Here is a 13,557-nt window from a genome sequence, read left to right as displayed (position 1 = left end):
GATTGTATTAATGAAGGTTAAATTCAATATTCAATGTCTAACTCTTTTCACCTCAGGTTATAAAATAGCCTGTTAAAGCTGTAGAAACCTACATTTTGAAATAATCTCTCTCAGACTGTCAGACTGTATATAAAATAAAACACCTAGCTCAATCATGCTATGATGGTTGGAGATACAGGAGCCCAACAAATCAGGGAAGAAAAGACAAAAAACACAAAAACAAAAACAAGGTCCCGCTGAGCTTTGGGTGAGCCGAGGGACTTAGGAGGTTTCTGCCTGTTAAAGGAAGTTTGTCCTCTCCGCTGTAACTAGCTAAATACTGCGAGGTGCAATGCTCATGGTGGATTAAGGTGGGGTCAGACTGAGTCTTATCCTGTCTTGGTGTTGGGTCTCTGTTCATAATTTGACATAGAGTGGTCTAGACCTGCTCTGTTTGTAAAAGAGTCTTGAGATAACGTTTGTTGTGATTTGGTGCTATACAAATAATGATTGATTGATTACTTCAGTGTATTTCATGTCGTGTTTACATGTTTTGTGTTCTTGCTTCTCGTCTGTTGCAAAAAATAAAATAGAAATAAAACATGTCGCCCACCTCGCTGCAGGAAGTCAGTTTGTTTTATTCAGAAACATCTTAAAGTGAGAAACATAACGTTAATACATTATTATAAAAGCACAGTGATACAGAACATGACATCTTCATTACAGATGAAATACTGACAGCATTAAAAAAGGCATGAAGTGTTAATGAAGAATATAAAAACATCAGTAATACTGTTAATCATGTGATCCACATTCATGCTCCCTCAGCTCGGCAGGGGAAGCTTTGGCACGACGACACAGAGACCCTGACGCTCTGTGTGTGTGTTCCTCCTGGATAAAGCACAGCTTCAGACTCACTGACTCCCTCCTCAGGCTTCCTGCAGTGAGAACACTTTAACAGGTATACTGCTTGGCATCAGAAATGGACTGCTTACAGATGGTGTAGGCTGGTAGGCACTTTGAAACTGAAGGAGAGGAGAGGAAGGACTGAGTCTGAGGAGAGTTCAGTCTGAGGTTCAGTCTGCTGTTTGAGAACCAGAGCTCTAGTTTGACTCGTGAGGGTCTGAAGGACTGAAACATTCACAGCTGTGTGATCGCTCCCCTCAAAGCCCCTTCATCTACCTCACATTGCATGGGAGTTATTGTTCTACCACTGCCTTCATCACTACTGTTACTGTATTAACAGAGTAAACATAACGTTGGACCCAGGGTGCAGCCACTGACTGGTTTCACTATTAACCTCGCCTTAAACCGTCACCTGCCTCACTATGCAGAGTGTTTCTGTCCTCACTCTCAAAGAGGGGAACGTTACATTTGATTCAACCTGCACAGAACCAAACAAAGACACACCTGTGGTGCACCAATGCAATGTGCCGCAGTCATCAGGAGACACAGAGTGGTCAGTGTGTCAGTGTCACCAAGGAAGACATCAGATCAGCTCTCTGCTAAACATCAAACACATCAAACCTGATGCAGCATCTGCAGGATCAGGACCCAGCACACGCGCCCAGGTACAGGTAACACATGATGAGTGAGTGATGTCACGTTGGAGGACAGTTCTGAAACCATGAGCTGGAGTCTGAATCAGAGTCAGAGGAGCAGCGGAGTGAGTCGGGCTTTCAGAGGAAACAAACGCAGCGCAGCAGGAAGTCTGTGGACAGGAACTCTTTACCGCTGCGTCCTCCAGTCTGTGCAGGGTCTACACTCAGCATTGTGGGTAAATGACCTGGAGTCAAACCCTGAGGTAACATCAGTGACTTGTTCAGTGAAGAGTTCATTTGCAAAAACAGATAACTCTGGTTTTATTAAAAAAAACAAAAAAACATTTCTGGGGCGCTGGTGGCCTAGGGGTCTAAGCGCCCCACATATCGAGGCCGGTACACTATTCCCTTCATGTCTTCCCCCTCTCTCTACTCCCTACACTTCCTGTCTCTCTTCAGCTGTCCTGTCAATAAAGGCGAAATAGCCCAAAATTATAACTTAAAAAAACAAACATATTTCTTTTTAATATACATTTTTAATAAAGTGAATTTTTTAAGATACATCTAATTAGAAATGTAATTTGACTTCAGTTGATTGATAATACCTAAAGCTAGTAATAGTAAAAAAAAGATGTTTTTTGAAACATTTTGAACATTTTTAAAAAGTGAGTTATCTGTTTTTACAAATGAACTCTTCTGAGTGAGAGATGCTCTCAGTTTCTTTAGACCTCAAACCAAAAACATTCATGACGTTCGTCATGTTCATGAACGATGGCGGCAAAGATGTGAAGATCACTGAGACGTCACTGCACCTTTAAAACCTCTGAGTGTTGCAGTCCTTCGTTAACGACACAAAGTCAGTAAGTGATGAAGACGAAAGAGTCAGTGAGGTGTTCTGGTGGGTCTGAAGGGAGCGATGTAACAGCTGTGTGGTTAAAATCATCTTCCTCTTCCTCATAAAGCTCTCTCTCTCTCTCTCTCTCTCTCTCTCTCTGTAGAGATCCTCTCTCTCAGACTCTTCCAATAACAACCTGAGCCTGTCAGGGACAAAGACATGAACCCTGAGACATGTAAAAGACAACAGGACACACCTTTAGGCCTCTGAGGAGAAGAGTCAGAGCTGATGATGAAGTGTCTTTAATACTGACGGTGCACAGAGCAGACGTGGAGGACACCTGGAGTTTGAGAATAAATAGTAACATGGAGGATGAAGAAGGTTTAAAGTAACAGACTGGTCTGAGGATGTGGTCCTTATATGGACCTGTTTTATGAAAGCTACACTCTCTACTTGTCTCAGCTCATGTGTTTGTGTTGATATGTGTTCAGAGTTTATAAAAAGGCCAGATGACACACACTTTGACTTTACAAAGAGGGAACAGATAACTTTAGCAGAGGCGTGAAGCTGAGCAGAACTGAACTTTGATACGTTTGAGCTACGACTCAGAATCTACTGCGAGCGTGTTATCCATGGGAAGGAGTCCCGTTCATCTTGTGGAACGTTACCTCAAAGAAAGATGCTAAATGATTATTATATTAGCATGCTAATGTTTTTACTTCACCGTTAAAGTAATGTCTTCAACTTTGAGTCCATCTGTTTTTGAATTTAGTCATTAGGCCTGATTTAAGGCTGATTTATACTTCTGTGTCTCCCCTACACAGCAGGGGCTGACGCCGACATGATTACCACATACTTGTGCGTCGATGTGTCCGTGTCACGCAGCAATTCTCCAATCTACAGCTGATACATGTTACTGTTTATCATACAGACATGATTACATGAAGAATAGAAGGAGGAGATGAAATACACGGATGATGAGCGGATCCTGAAAGTGCTGTAAATGCGGGTAATACAAGCCGCCAAGTGGACCAATCACAGGGCTTGCAGTCGGCGTTGATTCTACAGGTAGTTACATTTTAGAGGAGGTGCCCGTCAGCTACGTGCGTAAGCCTCTGCGTAGGTACAGGAGCTCTGCTCTCCAGCACCCTGGAGTAGACCTTCCCAGGGAGGCTTAGGAGTGGGATCTCCTATAGTTGGAACACAGCCTCAGCCAGAACCAGGTCCAGTTTTAACAGGTCCATGTCCCCCGCCACCCTAAAGGCGCAGGGGGTCCGTGTATTTCATCTCCTCCTCTCTATTCTTCATGTAATCATGTCTGTATGATAAACAGCAACATGTATCAGCTGTAGATTAACAGAACACGCTCTGAATCTCTGTGGAAAAGGAAACAGATCATAGCAGTGCCGGGAGCAGGCGACCGGCTATCAGAGAGACCACGCTGCACTCAAGTGTTTCGGGGTGTACTGCTGCATGACACGGACACATCGACGCACAAGTATGAGGTGCTCGGGGTGCTGGTGGCCTAGCGGTCTAAGCGCCCCACATATAGAGGCTATAGTCCTCGTCGCAGGGGTTGCCGGTTCGATTCCCGGCTGGTCGACCATTTCCTGCATGTCTTCCCCCGCTCTCTGCTCCCCACATTTCCTGTCTCTCTTCACTATCCTATCAAATAAAGGCAAAAAGGCCAAAAAAATATAACTTTAAGTATGAGGTGCTCATGTCCGCGTCAGCCCCTGCTGTGTAGGGGAGACGCAGAAGTAGAAATCAGCCTTAACTCTGAGAGGGACGTGACCAATCAGAGGAGGACAACTGATACATAAATAAATGATTAGAGCCAATAAGCCAAAAACTCTTCTAAAATTCTCTTATTTCCCACGTACAGTGAACGCAACCCCAGAGTCTGAAACTGACATGGGGTGAGCAGCGTGTCCATGAGTTTTAGGGGGTGTGGGTTCACAGAGTGGGGGATAAAGTTAAATATTTATCCATCATTATAAAGAGATAAAGGGAAACAGTGGCTTTAAATCAAAGGTATGATCTGTTTTCACCTCTGAGGTGAGCATGCGGGATGAACAACGACATCAGAGGCAGCAGCACAGTAACACGAGGAACATTTAACCACCTTGAGGGGGCGGTGGGGGGGTTGTCGGTCTCGGGGACCTCAGGCTGAGAGTTTTGGGACCCCCTGCTCTAAAGCAGCGACAGGCTGACCACCAGGTAGGAACATGTTTTAAAGCAATGATGTGGAAGCGAGTGTAATACTGGACCTGAACGGTTAAACTCTGCATCTGTTTCTGCACACACAGCCTGTGTTTGACTGGTTGGAGGGGAAATGTTTGAGGGGGTCAGTGAAATCCCAAACCTTGTTGCAGACCTTCTAAAGGAGTCAGGTCTGCTGCGTTGTGTTTGTGTTTAGCTTGAGCTGTAGCCGTCTGCAGGATGTCTTACAGCACCTGGGGACATTAGAACAGGTGAGAAACGCGTCAGTAGCTTGGCACAGTGGTGTTAGTGCTGCAGACCTCTCCCTTCACTGCGGTGGTGCATCATGGGAGGTGGAGTCCTGCGTGGTTCCCGCTCTTCCTGCGGTGGAGTCTCGAGCGAGCAGCTGGAGTGGCGGACGCAGGAACACCAGCATCACGGTGATGTTATCGCTCGACCCGGCCGCCTTAGCGTGGCTGACTAACCTCTGAGCTACTCTCAGTCCAACAGCGTCGTCAGACTGATCCAGCGGAGGGTCTGCTCCGCCCTCCTCGGGCTCATCAGGCCGCTTCAGAGCATCCAGGACCAGGTCCGGGACTTCTGAAGGGGACACTGCATCAAAGAAGCCGTCACAGGCCAGCAGCAGGTAGTCTTCGTCCCCGAGGAGCTGGGTTGTGGAGCAGTCGGCGTCCCCGGAGACGTAGGGCTTCTGGTCAAAGTCTCCTGCAGGGGGGACAAGGGGGAGGGGACAGCAGTCTTTCTTTGTCCTTATGTTTATTCAACCTACCAGAATCCTTCCAATCTGACCCACTTTGTGACCCCTCGAGGTTGCACTGATGACATTAATCCTGCACTGTACCTTTAAGAGAAACTCTGTATTCCTCTCTTAATCAGATATCATGATGTCGCTTTAGATAACTGTCTACAATGGATCTGCTATCCTCACCTCTCTGTTAGTCATCACAAGTTATCCCACAATCTGACCCTGAAGAGCTCCACAGAGATTTAGATATTTACTGGATCAAACTCTCCCGTGTCTCTCTCCAGGACTCAGATCAAGACTCTGAGGTCAGTGTCCCTCTGCTCCTCTAGACGTTTAGATTCCTCTGTGTTCAGGTGCTTTTGAAAATAGGATGAAGTCATGGTTGTGGGTGGAGGTAAACTCACCTATAGCTCTGGACACGGCGTATGTGCCGTTAACGCGCCAGCAGCCCATGAAGGTGACACAGCCACCGAGGTCCTCGATCCTCTGCTTCTCATCCTGGACAGACGACCACAAAGAGACAAAACATCAACATCTGACCAAAACTTTCCTTTTTGATAAAGCTTATAGTTAGAGCTGGATCAGGCTTGGACCAGATCTTGGTTATGCTGCTATAGGCTTAGACTGCCGGGGGAACTGACACACTGGGATCCTATCTCACCCCTTCCCCCCAACCCCCTCATCACTTACTTTAACTCTCCCTGTCTCATTAAAGTTACTAACCACAGACCTTTCTGGAGTCCCTGAGCTCCCTTGTCTCGTAGGTTCCTCTGAGCTGCCGTAGACGTCCTCCTGCTGTGGACGTTCCAGACTCCAGCTGATACAGACGTGCTGGACTCCAGCGGCAACAGCTTCTACTACTCGTCTCATCACTATCACCGCTCCCTCTCTCTCTTATTCTCCTCTATCCCTCTTTCCAGACCCAACTCGGTTGAGGCATGATGTCTGTCTAACATGAGTCTGGTTCTGCTCGAGGTTTCTGCCTGTTAAAGGAAGTTTTTCCTCTCTGCTGTAACTAGCTAAATACTGTGAGGTGCAATGCTCATGGTGGATTAAGGTGGGGTCAGACTGAGTCTTATCCTGTCTTGGTGTTGGGTCTCTGTTCATAATTTTACATAGAGTGGTCTAGACCTGCTCTGTTTGTAAAAGAGTCTTGAGATAATGTTTGTGTGATTTGGTGCTATACAAATAAAGATTAATCGATTGATCGACACAGTAAGGTGAGACCAGCCAGAGGTTCAGCTCTCAGCAGCCCCCACAGTCCCCAGCCCTCCACAGAGCCCCTTTGGGACATGGTGGAACAGCAGACTGGCATGGTGGCTGAGCAGCACAGCGTGATGCTCTCACGTCAGTATGGACCAACATCTCTGAGGAGAGAGTCCAGCTCCTTGTTGAATCTATGCCATGAAGAATGCGTGCAGTGCAACACAGGACAGCAGGTTGTACTAATGTAGTGACCAGTGAGCACTACTCCTCCGCTATTTTCCATGTTCCTTTATTCACGTACATCTGTATGAGCCCATCATTCAAGAGAAACGGGATCGCCAAACTGACCTTTGACCTCTACAAGCTGCACCGCAAAGACTTCCTGTGCTGCCTCGCCATCAAGGCGTCCCTGTGCTACGTCACAAGTTGGGAAAACAACACCTGCTCCCATCAAATCACTGTACAAGCAAACATTAAAGGTACTGGACAAGAAGCCAAATTACCACTACTGTAATATCATACAGAAGTAAGACCTCCTAACTTTTGAACATTTTGTGGGTTTTGCTGATGCTTGAAAGAGTTTATATCACTGCGTGCAAATAATGGAAGAACAACTAGGACAGTCATACAGCGTAGATCTTCTGCAATCTGGCAAATCAGCCCTCTCTATTAGAGCAACAACTGCTTGGAGCTCATTACTGAGTAAAATCACAGAGTGCAAAGCTCTTCTGAATTTAAGTGGAGGATGAAATCAACCCAATCATGTCCTCATCTCACTTCAATATAATTAACTTCATAGTGTACAGTCATGGCCAAAAGTTTTGAGAATGACACAACTATTAATTTTCACAAAGTCTGCTGTTTCAGTTTTTATAATGGCAATTTGCATATACTCCAGAATGTTATGAGGAGTGATCAGCTCAACTGCAATTAATTGCAAAGTCCCTCTTTGCCTTGAAAATGAACTTTATCACCAAAAACACATTTCCACTGCATTTCAGCCCTGTCGCAAAAGGACCAGCTAACATCATTTCAATGACACACAGGTGTCACACACATTAACACAGGTGTGGGTGTTGATGAGGACAAGGCTGGCGATCAATCTGTCATGATTGAGTGACTGGACACTTTAAAAGGAAGATGGTGCATGACACCATTGTTCCTCATCTGTTAGCCATGGTTACCTGCAAGGAAACACGTGCAGCCATCATTGCATTGCACAAAAAGGGCCTAACAGGGAAGTTTATAGCAGCGAGTAAGATTGCACCTCAGTCAACCGTCTATCCAATTATCAAGAACTTCAAGGAGAGAGGTTCAATTGTTGTCAAACAGGCTCCAGGGCGCCCAAGAAAGTCCAAGGACCGTCTCCTGAAGGTGTTACAGATGCGGGATCGGGCCACCACCAGTGCAGAGCTTGCTCAGGAATGGCAGCAGGCAGGTGTGAGTGCATCTGCACGCACAGTGAGGCGAAGACTTTTGGAGGAAGGCCTGGTGTCAAGGAGGGCAGCAAAGAAGCCACTTCTCTCCAGTAAAAACATCAGGGACAGACTGATATTCTGCAGAAGGTACAGGGACTGGACTGCTGAGGACTGGGGTAAAGTCATTTTCTCTGATGAATCCCCTTTCCGATTGTTTGGGGCATCTGGAGGAAGGCTTGTTCGGAGAAGACGAGGTGAGCTACCATCAGTCCTGTCTCTTGCCAACAGTGAAGCATCCTGAGACCATTCATGTGTGGGGTTGCTTTTCGGTCAAGGGAGTGGGCTCTCTCACAATCTTGCCTAAAAACACAGCCATGAATAAAGAATGGTACCAGAACGTCCTCCGAGAGCAACTTCTCCCAACCATCCAAGGGCAGTTTGGTGATGAAGAATGCCTTTTCCAGCATGATGGAGCACCTTGCCATAAAGCAAAAGTCATAACAAAATGGCTCGGGGAACAAAACATTAAGATTTTGGGCCCTTGGCCAGGAAACTCCCCAGATCTTAATCCCATTGAGAACTTGTGGTCAATCCTCAAGAGGCGGGTGGACAATCAAAAACCCACAAATTCTGACAAACTCCAAGCATTGATTATGCAAGAATGGACTGCCATCAGTCAGGATTTGGTCCAGAAGTTGATTGACAGCATGCCAGGGAGAATTGCAGAGGTCTTGAAAAAGAAGGGTCAACACTGCAAATATTGACTTATTGCATGAATTCTGGGTAATTCTCAATAAAAGCTTTTGATACTTATGAAATGCTTCTAATTGTATTTCATTATACCATAGAAACATCTGACAAAAACACCTAAAAACCCTGAAGCAGAGGACTTTGTGAAAATGTAAGATTTATGTCATTCTCAAAACTTTTGGCCATGACTGTAGTGCTCTTAGCTTTTTGTATTTTATTATTATGTTGATAGTGTTCATGTGAATGTATCCCTGTTGCTGATAGTGGTTATGTGTTATTGTGTAGTTGTTTAAATTTAACAGAGGCATGTGTCTGTCTCCTGCCCAGGGACTACAGATGTAAATGAGCTCATGGCTAACTCTGGTGCAACTAAATGGATGTACACTGTCCCTGTTGAAATAAACAAAAAACTAATAAATAAATAAATAAATAAATAAACAAACAAATAAATAAATATTCTCAAAGATCAGTCACTGGAAAGCTACAGGTTCACCTCCAGTAACAGATGAATCCCCTTTCACTTAGCCACTAGAGGGCACCGAAGAGCAGAAGTGCTAAAAAGTGTGTTCATATCAAGCGGCAACCTCCGGCCGTGAGAATTAAAGCCAATGGGGTGTTAAAAACTGCAGTTCATCGAGTGTCCACTTGAGGCTGGCTCCGGAAGTACCAGAAACCACATACACACTCAAACATGTTCACAGCCTGGTTCAAAAGACGAGTGTAGTCTGAATAGCTCATTTCTCGATCAGCACACACTGTACGGGGGGTGGATTCTTTCATAACGCGGTAATTTAGAAGATATTTAGATTACGAGTTTTCCATTATGAGAGGCACAGCTGACTTGATTGACGGGTGGGAACACTGGCTCAAAGCCCGCCTCTTTACGTCACACTTGCTCGACAGAAGTTATGCTGAGTTCAACATTTCCTTTTTTTTTTTTTTTCTTTCTTCTTTTTCTTTCTTTCTTGTCTGCATATATATTTCTGGTTTGTGTCATGTTTGTCACAAACTGTCAAATATTCATGCAATTTATTCTTGCAGCAAAAGAAAAGAAAGAAAACCTTTTTCTTCTGTGCTTGTGACTGTGTGCATGCAACCATCACCATCCCTCTTAGAACTCTGGCCTATCTTTTATTGGCAGCTAATATCATGTTCTGTAAAAGAGGGCGTGCACACCTAGGTGGGCCAAATAAAAAAATAAAAAAATAAATAAGAGAAAGTGAAAGAAAGATTACATAAGGATATACAAAGGGACAGGTAGAGAGAAGGAGAGAGAGACCTAACACACTTAGATGGAGAGGGACCATCTCACCATGATGCCAAAAAAAAAAAAAAAATAATAATCCGTGGAGTGATACTAATGATTAAGCAACCCTTAGTGTCCACAATCATTACTGAAGCTTGGGTCGCAGAGGGTTGCCGCCGTGCTGTGTTCTATTTGTGTAACAAGACCACCACTGGTGCAGATGAAACCACTTGGGTCAGACCAGCCGAGCGGTACGGCCCGGCACCCGGGCCGCGAGAGCAGTCAGATCGAAGGACCCAACCCGCCGCGGGAGACCCAGGCCAGGGGACGAGCCAAGGACCCAGACCGGAAGCAAGCAGGTACCGCCGGAGCACCCAGGGCGACCCCCAGGTCACCCAGTAGGAGGAAAGGAGGGCGAGGGGGGAGAGATCCCGCAGCCCCCCCAAGGGACACCCCCACAACACCGCCCCCACAGCCCCCCAAGACGGAGCCAAAGGAGCCACCAGGGCCGAGGGGGCCCGGCACCAGGAGCAGACAGCCAGGCAGACGGGCAGGACCAGGACCAGAGCCCGCCAACCGGCGCGCCGGAGCGGGGGGAGGCGGCAGGGCCAATCCCCCCTGCCCCCCCCAGACGGCCTGACCACTCCCCCCCGCCACGCCCCCCACCCACGCCCTGCGACTGATGGACCAGGCCTCGGGGGCATGGAGGGACACCCCAATGATCTGCCGTAGTAACACCCCCCCAGCTGCGCACCACCCCACCCCCCCAAGAGGACCGCGAGGGAACCCCGGGAAACCCGGCCCCGAGGGCAGCCGCGGACCAGGCCCCCACAGTGAGTTCAACATTTCCAATATGGCCGCCACCGACGATCGGCTTCGAAACACCGCTTCAGAAACACATGGGTGACATCACAGGTACTACGTCCATCATTAATACAGCCTACGGTTCATATATGTGTGTGTGTGTGTGTGTGTGTGTGTGTGTGTGTGTGTGTGTGTGTGTGTGTGTGTGTGTGTCATCCTCACCTCTCTGTCCGGTTTATGAGGGTCCATCAGGGTTACAGTCTGTCCCTCTCTGACAAGGATCACTTGAGAGTCTCCTAGCCAGGCCACCGTCAGCTCCTGACCCTGGATCAGCACCGCCACACCTGTAGAGCCACTCCGCAGACGCTGACCACAGAGACAGAGACACAGACACACAGACACACACACACAGACACACACACACACACACACACACACACACACACACACACACACACACACACACACACACACACACACACACACACACACACACACACACACACACACACACACACACACACACACACACACACACACACACACACACACACACACACACACACACACAGGGAACAGTTCAAACAGAACAGTACACATTAAAAAGACTTGTTCTTATTTATTAGTCTTTTGGGATAAAAGGTGAGGACTGAACCTTTAACGTCTTCCCTCAGGGGGTGTAACGTACCTCTCTCTTGGCTCTGCCTCTGAACATGTGGTCTATGTGCGTGAAGGCTCCTTTAAAGGCTTCCGCCGCGTCGCTCTGCAGGGTCTCCTGCTTGCTCAGAGAAACATGAAGGTGTGTGGCAGAGAAGACGGCGGCGTCCAGCCCTCCGTGGCCATCAAACACAGCGTAGTACGCACGCCTCACTCCGTCCTGGACCAGAGCACAGAGACAGACAGAGGAGAGGTGTTAGGTGAGCATCATTCACTCTGAAGGTAGCCGTGTGTGGTGACAGGCCGTGTGTGCTGTCCTACCTGGATACCAAAGAGCTGGTTGAACTCAGCGAGGGCCAGGTGTTTGTCCTCCATCTTCCTCCTGGTGTTCTTGATGGCATGGACGGAGCAGTGGAGGTACGGTGAGGTGGAGGGAGAGGGGGCGAGCTTTGGGAGCTTTTGATGCCATGTCAGCGCCACATTTATCAGCTCGTTGAGGAAGAGACGCTCGACTGCTTCAGACTGCAGCACTGACGTGGAAGAAGACAGAGGACACATCATAGGACTGAAGAGGAGAGAAGATCAACAGAGTTTAATAAAAAGAGCCTGAATTATCACCAGTTACACTCTGTTCAGTCCTTTTTAACTGGTTGATGAGAAAAACATCACATTTACTGTTTTGGTACACTCAAAGAGCTTCTACAAAACACTCCTCCAACCTGCACAGCAGAAAACATCAAACTTACACAGTCAGAGAGGAGCTGGGGAACAAAGCAGAGTATTCAGCAGGTACAGGGGCAGACCAACATGGAGACCAACAGGAGCTAAAGAAGACTTTCAGACAAAAACAACCTCCAGATCAAACTCAACCTAGGCTCTGGACTTGGGCCCGTATGCACATCCAGCCATTACACAAACGGGACCGTTAGTCTTAACATACCGTTATGGAACGGCCCATTTGGCCTTAGCGTTAGCCGCATGCACGACTGCAAATAATTGGCCGATAAGCTAATTGCGCCATGAAAGCGAGGCTGGTGCAAAACGTCCTAAGTCCAGAAGCTCCTGAAAAACCCTGATCCAACAAATTCAAACTGTGCATGCCTACTACACATAAACAACAATAAACATGGTGAGTGGTACTGCTGTGACTGAGAGAGGATCAAGAAGAAACAATGTTTCAGGTGAAGAAGAAATGAACATTTGATTAGAAGAATCTAGAATAAACAAACAGCTGTTATCAGCAAGTCAATCCTCAAAGAGAACAAACAAGGAGAAAGGGAAAGTTTAGCTGAAGATCTTGAACCGGGTCAATGCGTGTGGTGTTTCTGAGCGCTCAGTAGAAGACCTACAAAATAAAATCAGCAACATGAAAGCGGCTTTGAGCAACAAGCACCGCCACCAGCGTGGTCCAGGTGGAAGACCACCTGTCCCCCCATTGAAGGATGAGGACTTGTTAACAGAGTTGTTTGGTAAGGATTCACTTCATGGTGTTGCTGGTAGGTTACCTAAGAATTATGTTGTGTCTCCTAAATCTAAATCTGCTGTATATTTCACATCGTCATACTTTTCCAAAGGATTTGTTTGATCCCTAAATATCTGTTGTCTTCACATATTTGGTCTTAAACGGTAACACATAATAAGCACGATGTCCTCCATCCTTTGAACAGCCTAACAGGTGAGGTAATCCTGCTGTTAGCACCTGTAATGGTGGGGTCTACCTCCAGTAAATGTAATGCTTTGTTGGGGCGTTAACCTGGCTCATGCAGACCGCTAATCCATCTCTTTTTCACCATTAGTACAAACAGCCCGTTTTCATTGCTAATGGCTGGATGTGCATACGGGCCCTGGAACACCCGCCCTTCAGGTTTAATGTATGATACAGCAAATCAGCCAAAGCTACAGAAGATGATTGAACGGCATGCATGTGTAGTGGAAGTCACTGCATTAAAAACAGACATGACTCTGTAGTGGAAGTCACTGCATTAAAAACAGACATGACTCTGTAGTGGAAGTCACTGCATTAAAAACAGACATGACTCTGTAGTGGAAGTCACTGCATTAAAAACAGACATGACTCTGTAGTGGAAGTCACTGCATAAAAACAGACATGACTCTGTAGTGGAAGTCACTGCATTAAAAACAGACATGACTCTGTA

The 13,557-nt window shown here is 46.8% G+C and overlaps 1 protein-coding gene across 2 annotated transcripts in view; it reads right to left on the bottom strand.

Annotated features, from left to right (window-relative positions):
* Positions 1-593: 593 nt before the first annotated feature.
* Positions 594-13,557, bottom strand: part of ppm1f (protein phosphatase, Mg2+/Mn2+ dependent, 1F) — a 23,436-nt gene continuing 10,472 nt past the window's right edge. For both annotated transcript variants that reach the window (XM_034692674.1, XM_034692673.1), the window contains 6 exons: positions 11,723-11,931; positions 11,433-11,621; positions 10,967-11,110; positions 5,725-5,818; positions 4,721-5,280; positions 594-2,695 (listed from right to left, as the gene is read on the bottom strand). In XM_034692674.1, the coding sequence (XP_034548565.1) occupies positions 4,886-5,280; positions 5,725-5,818; positions 10,967-11,110; positions 11,433-11,621; positions 11,723-11,931 (1,031 nt within the window). In that variant the 3' untranslated portion in view covers positions 594-2,695; positions 4,721-4,885. The remainder of the gene's footprint in view (positions 2,696-4,720; positions 5,281-5,724; positions 5,819-10,966; positions 11,111-11,432; positions 11,622-11,722; positions 11,932-13,557) is intronic.

The sequence above is a fragment of the Notolabrus celidotus genome, chromosome 9, assembly GCF_009762535.1.
Source record: "Notolabrus celidotus isolate fNotCel1 chromosome 9, fNotCel1.pri, whole genome shotgun sequence".
Taxonomy (NCBI): domain Eukaryota; kingdom Metazoa; phylum Chordata; class Actinopteri; order Labriformes; family Labridae; genus Notolabrus; species Notolabrus celidotus.
The sequence above is the reverse complement of the archived record's forward strand: the minus strand, read 5'-3'. Positions and strand labels throughout refer to the sequence as shown.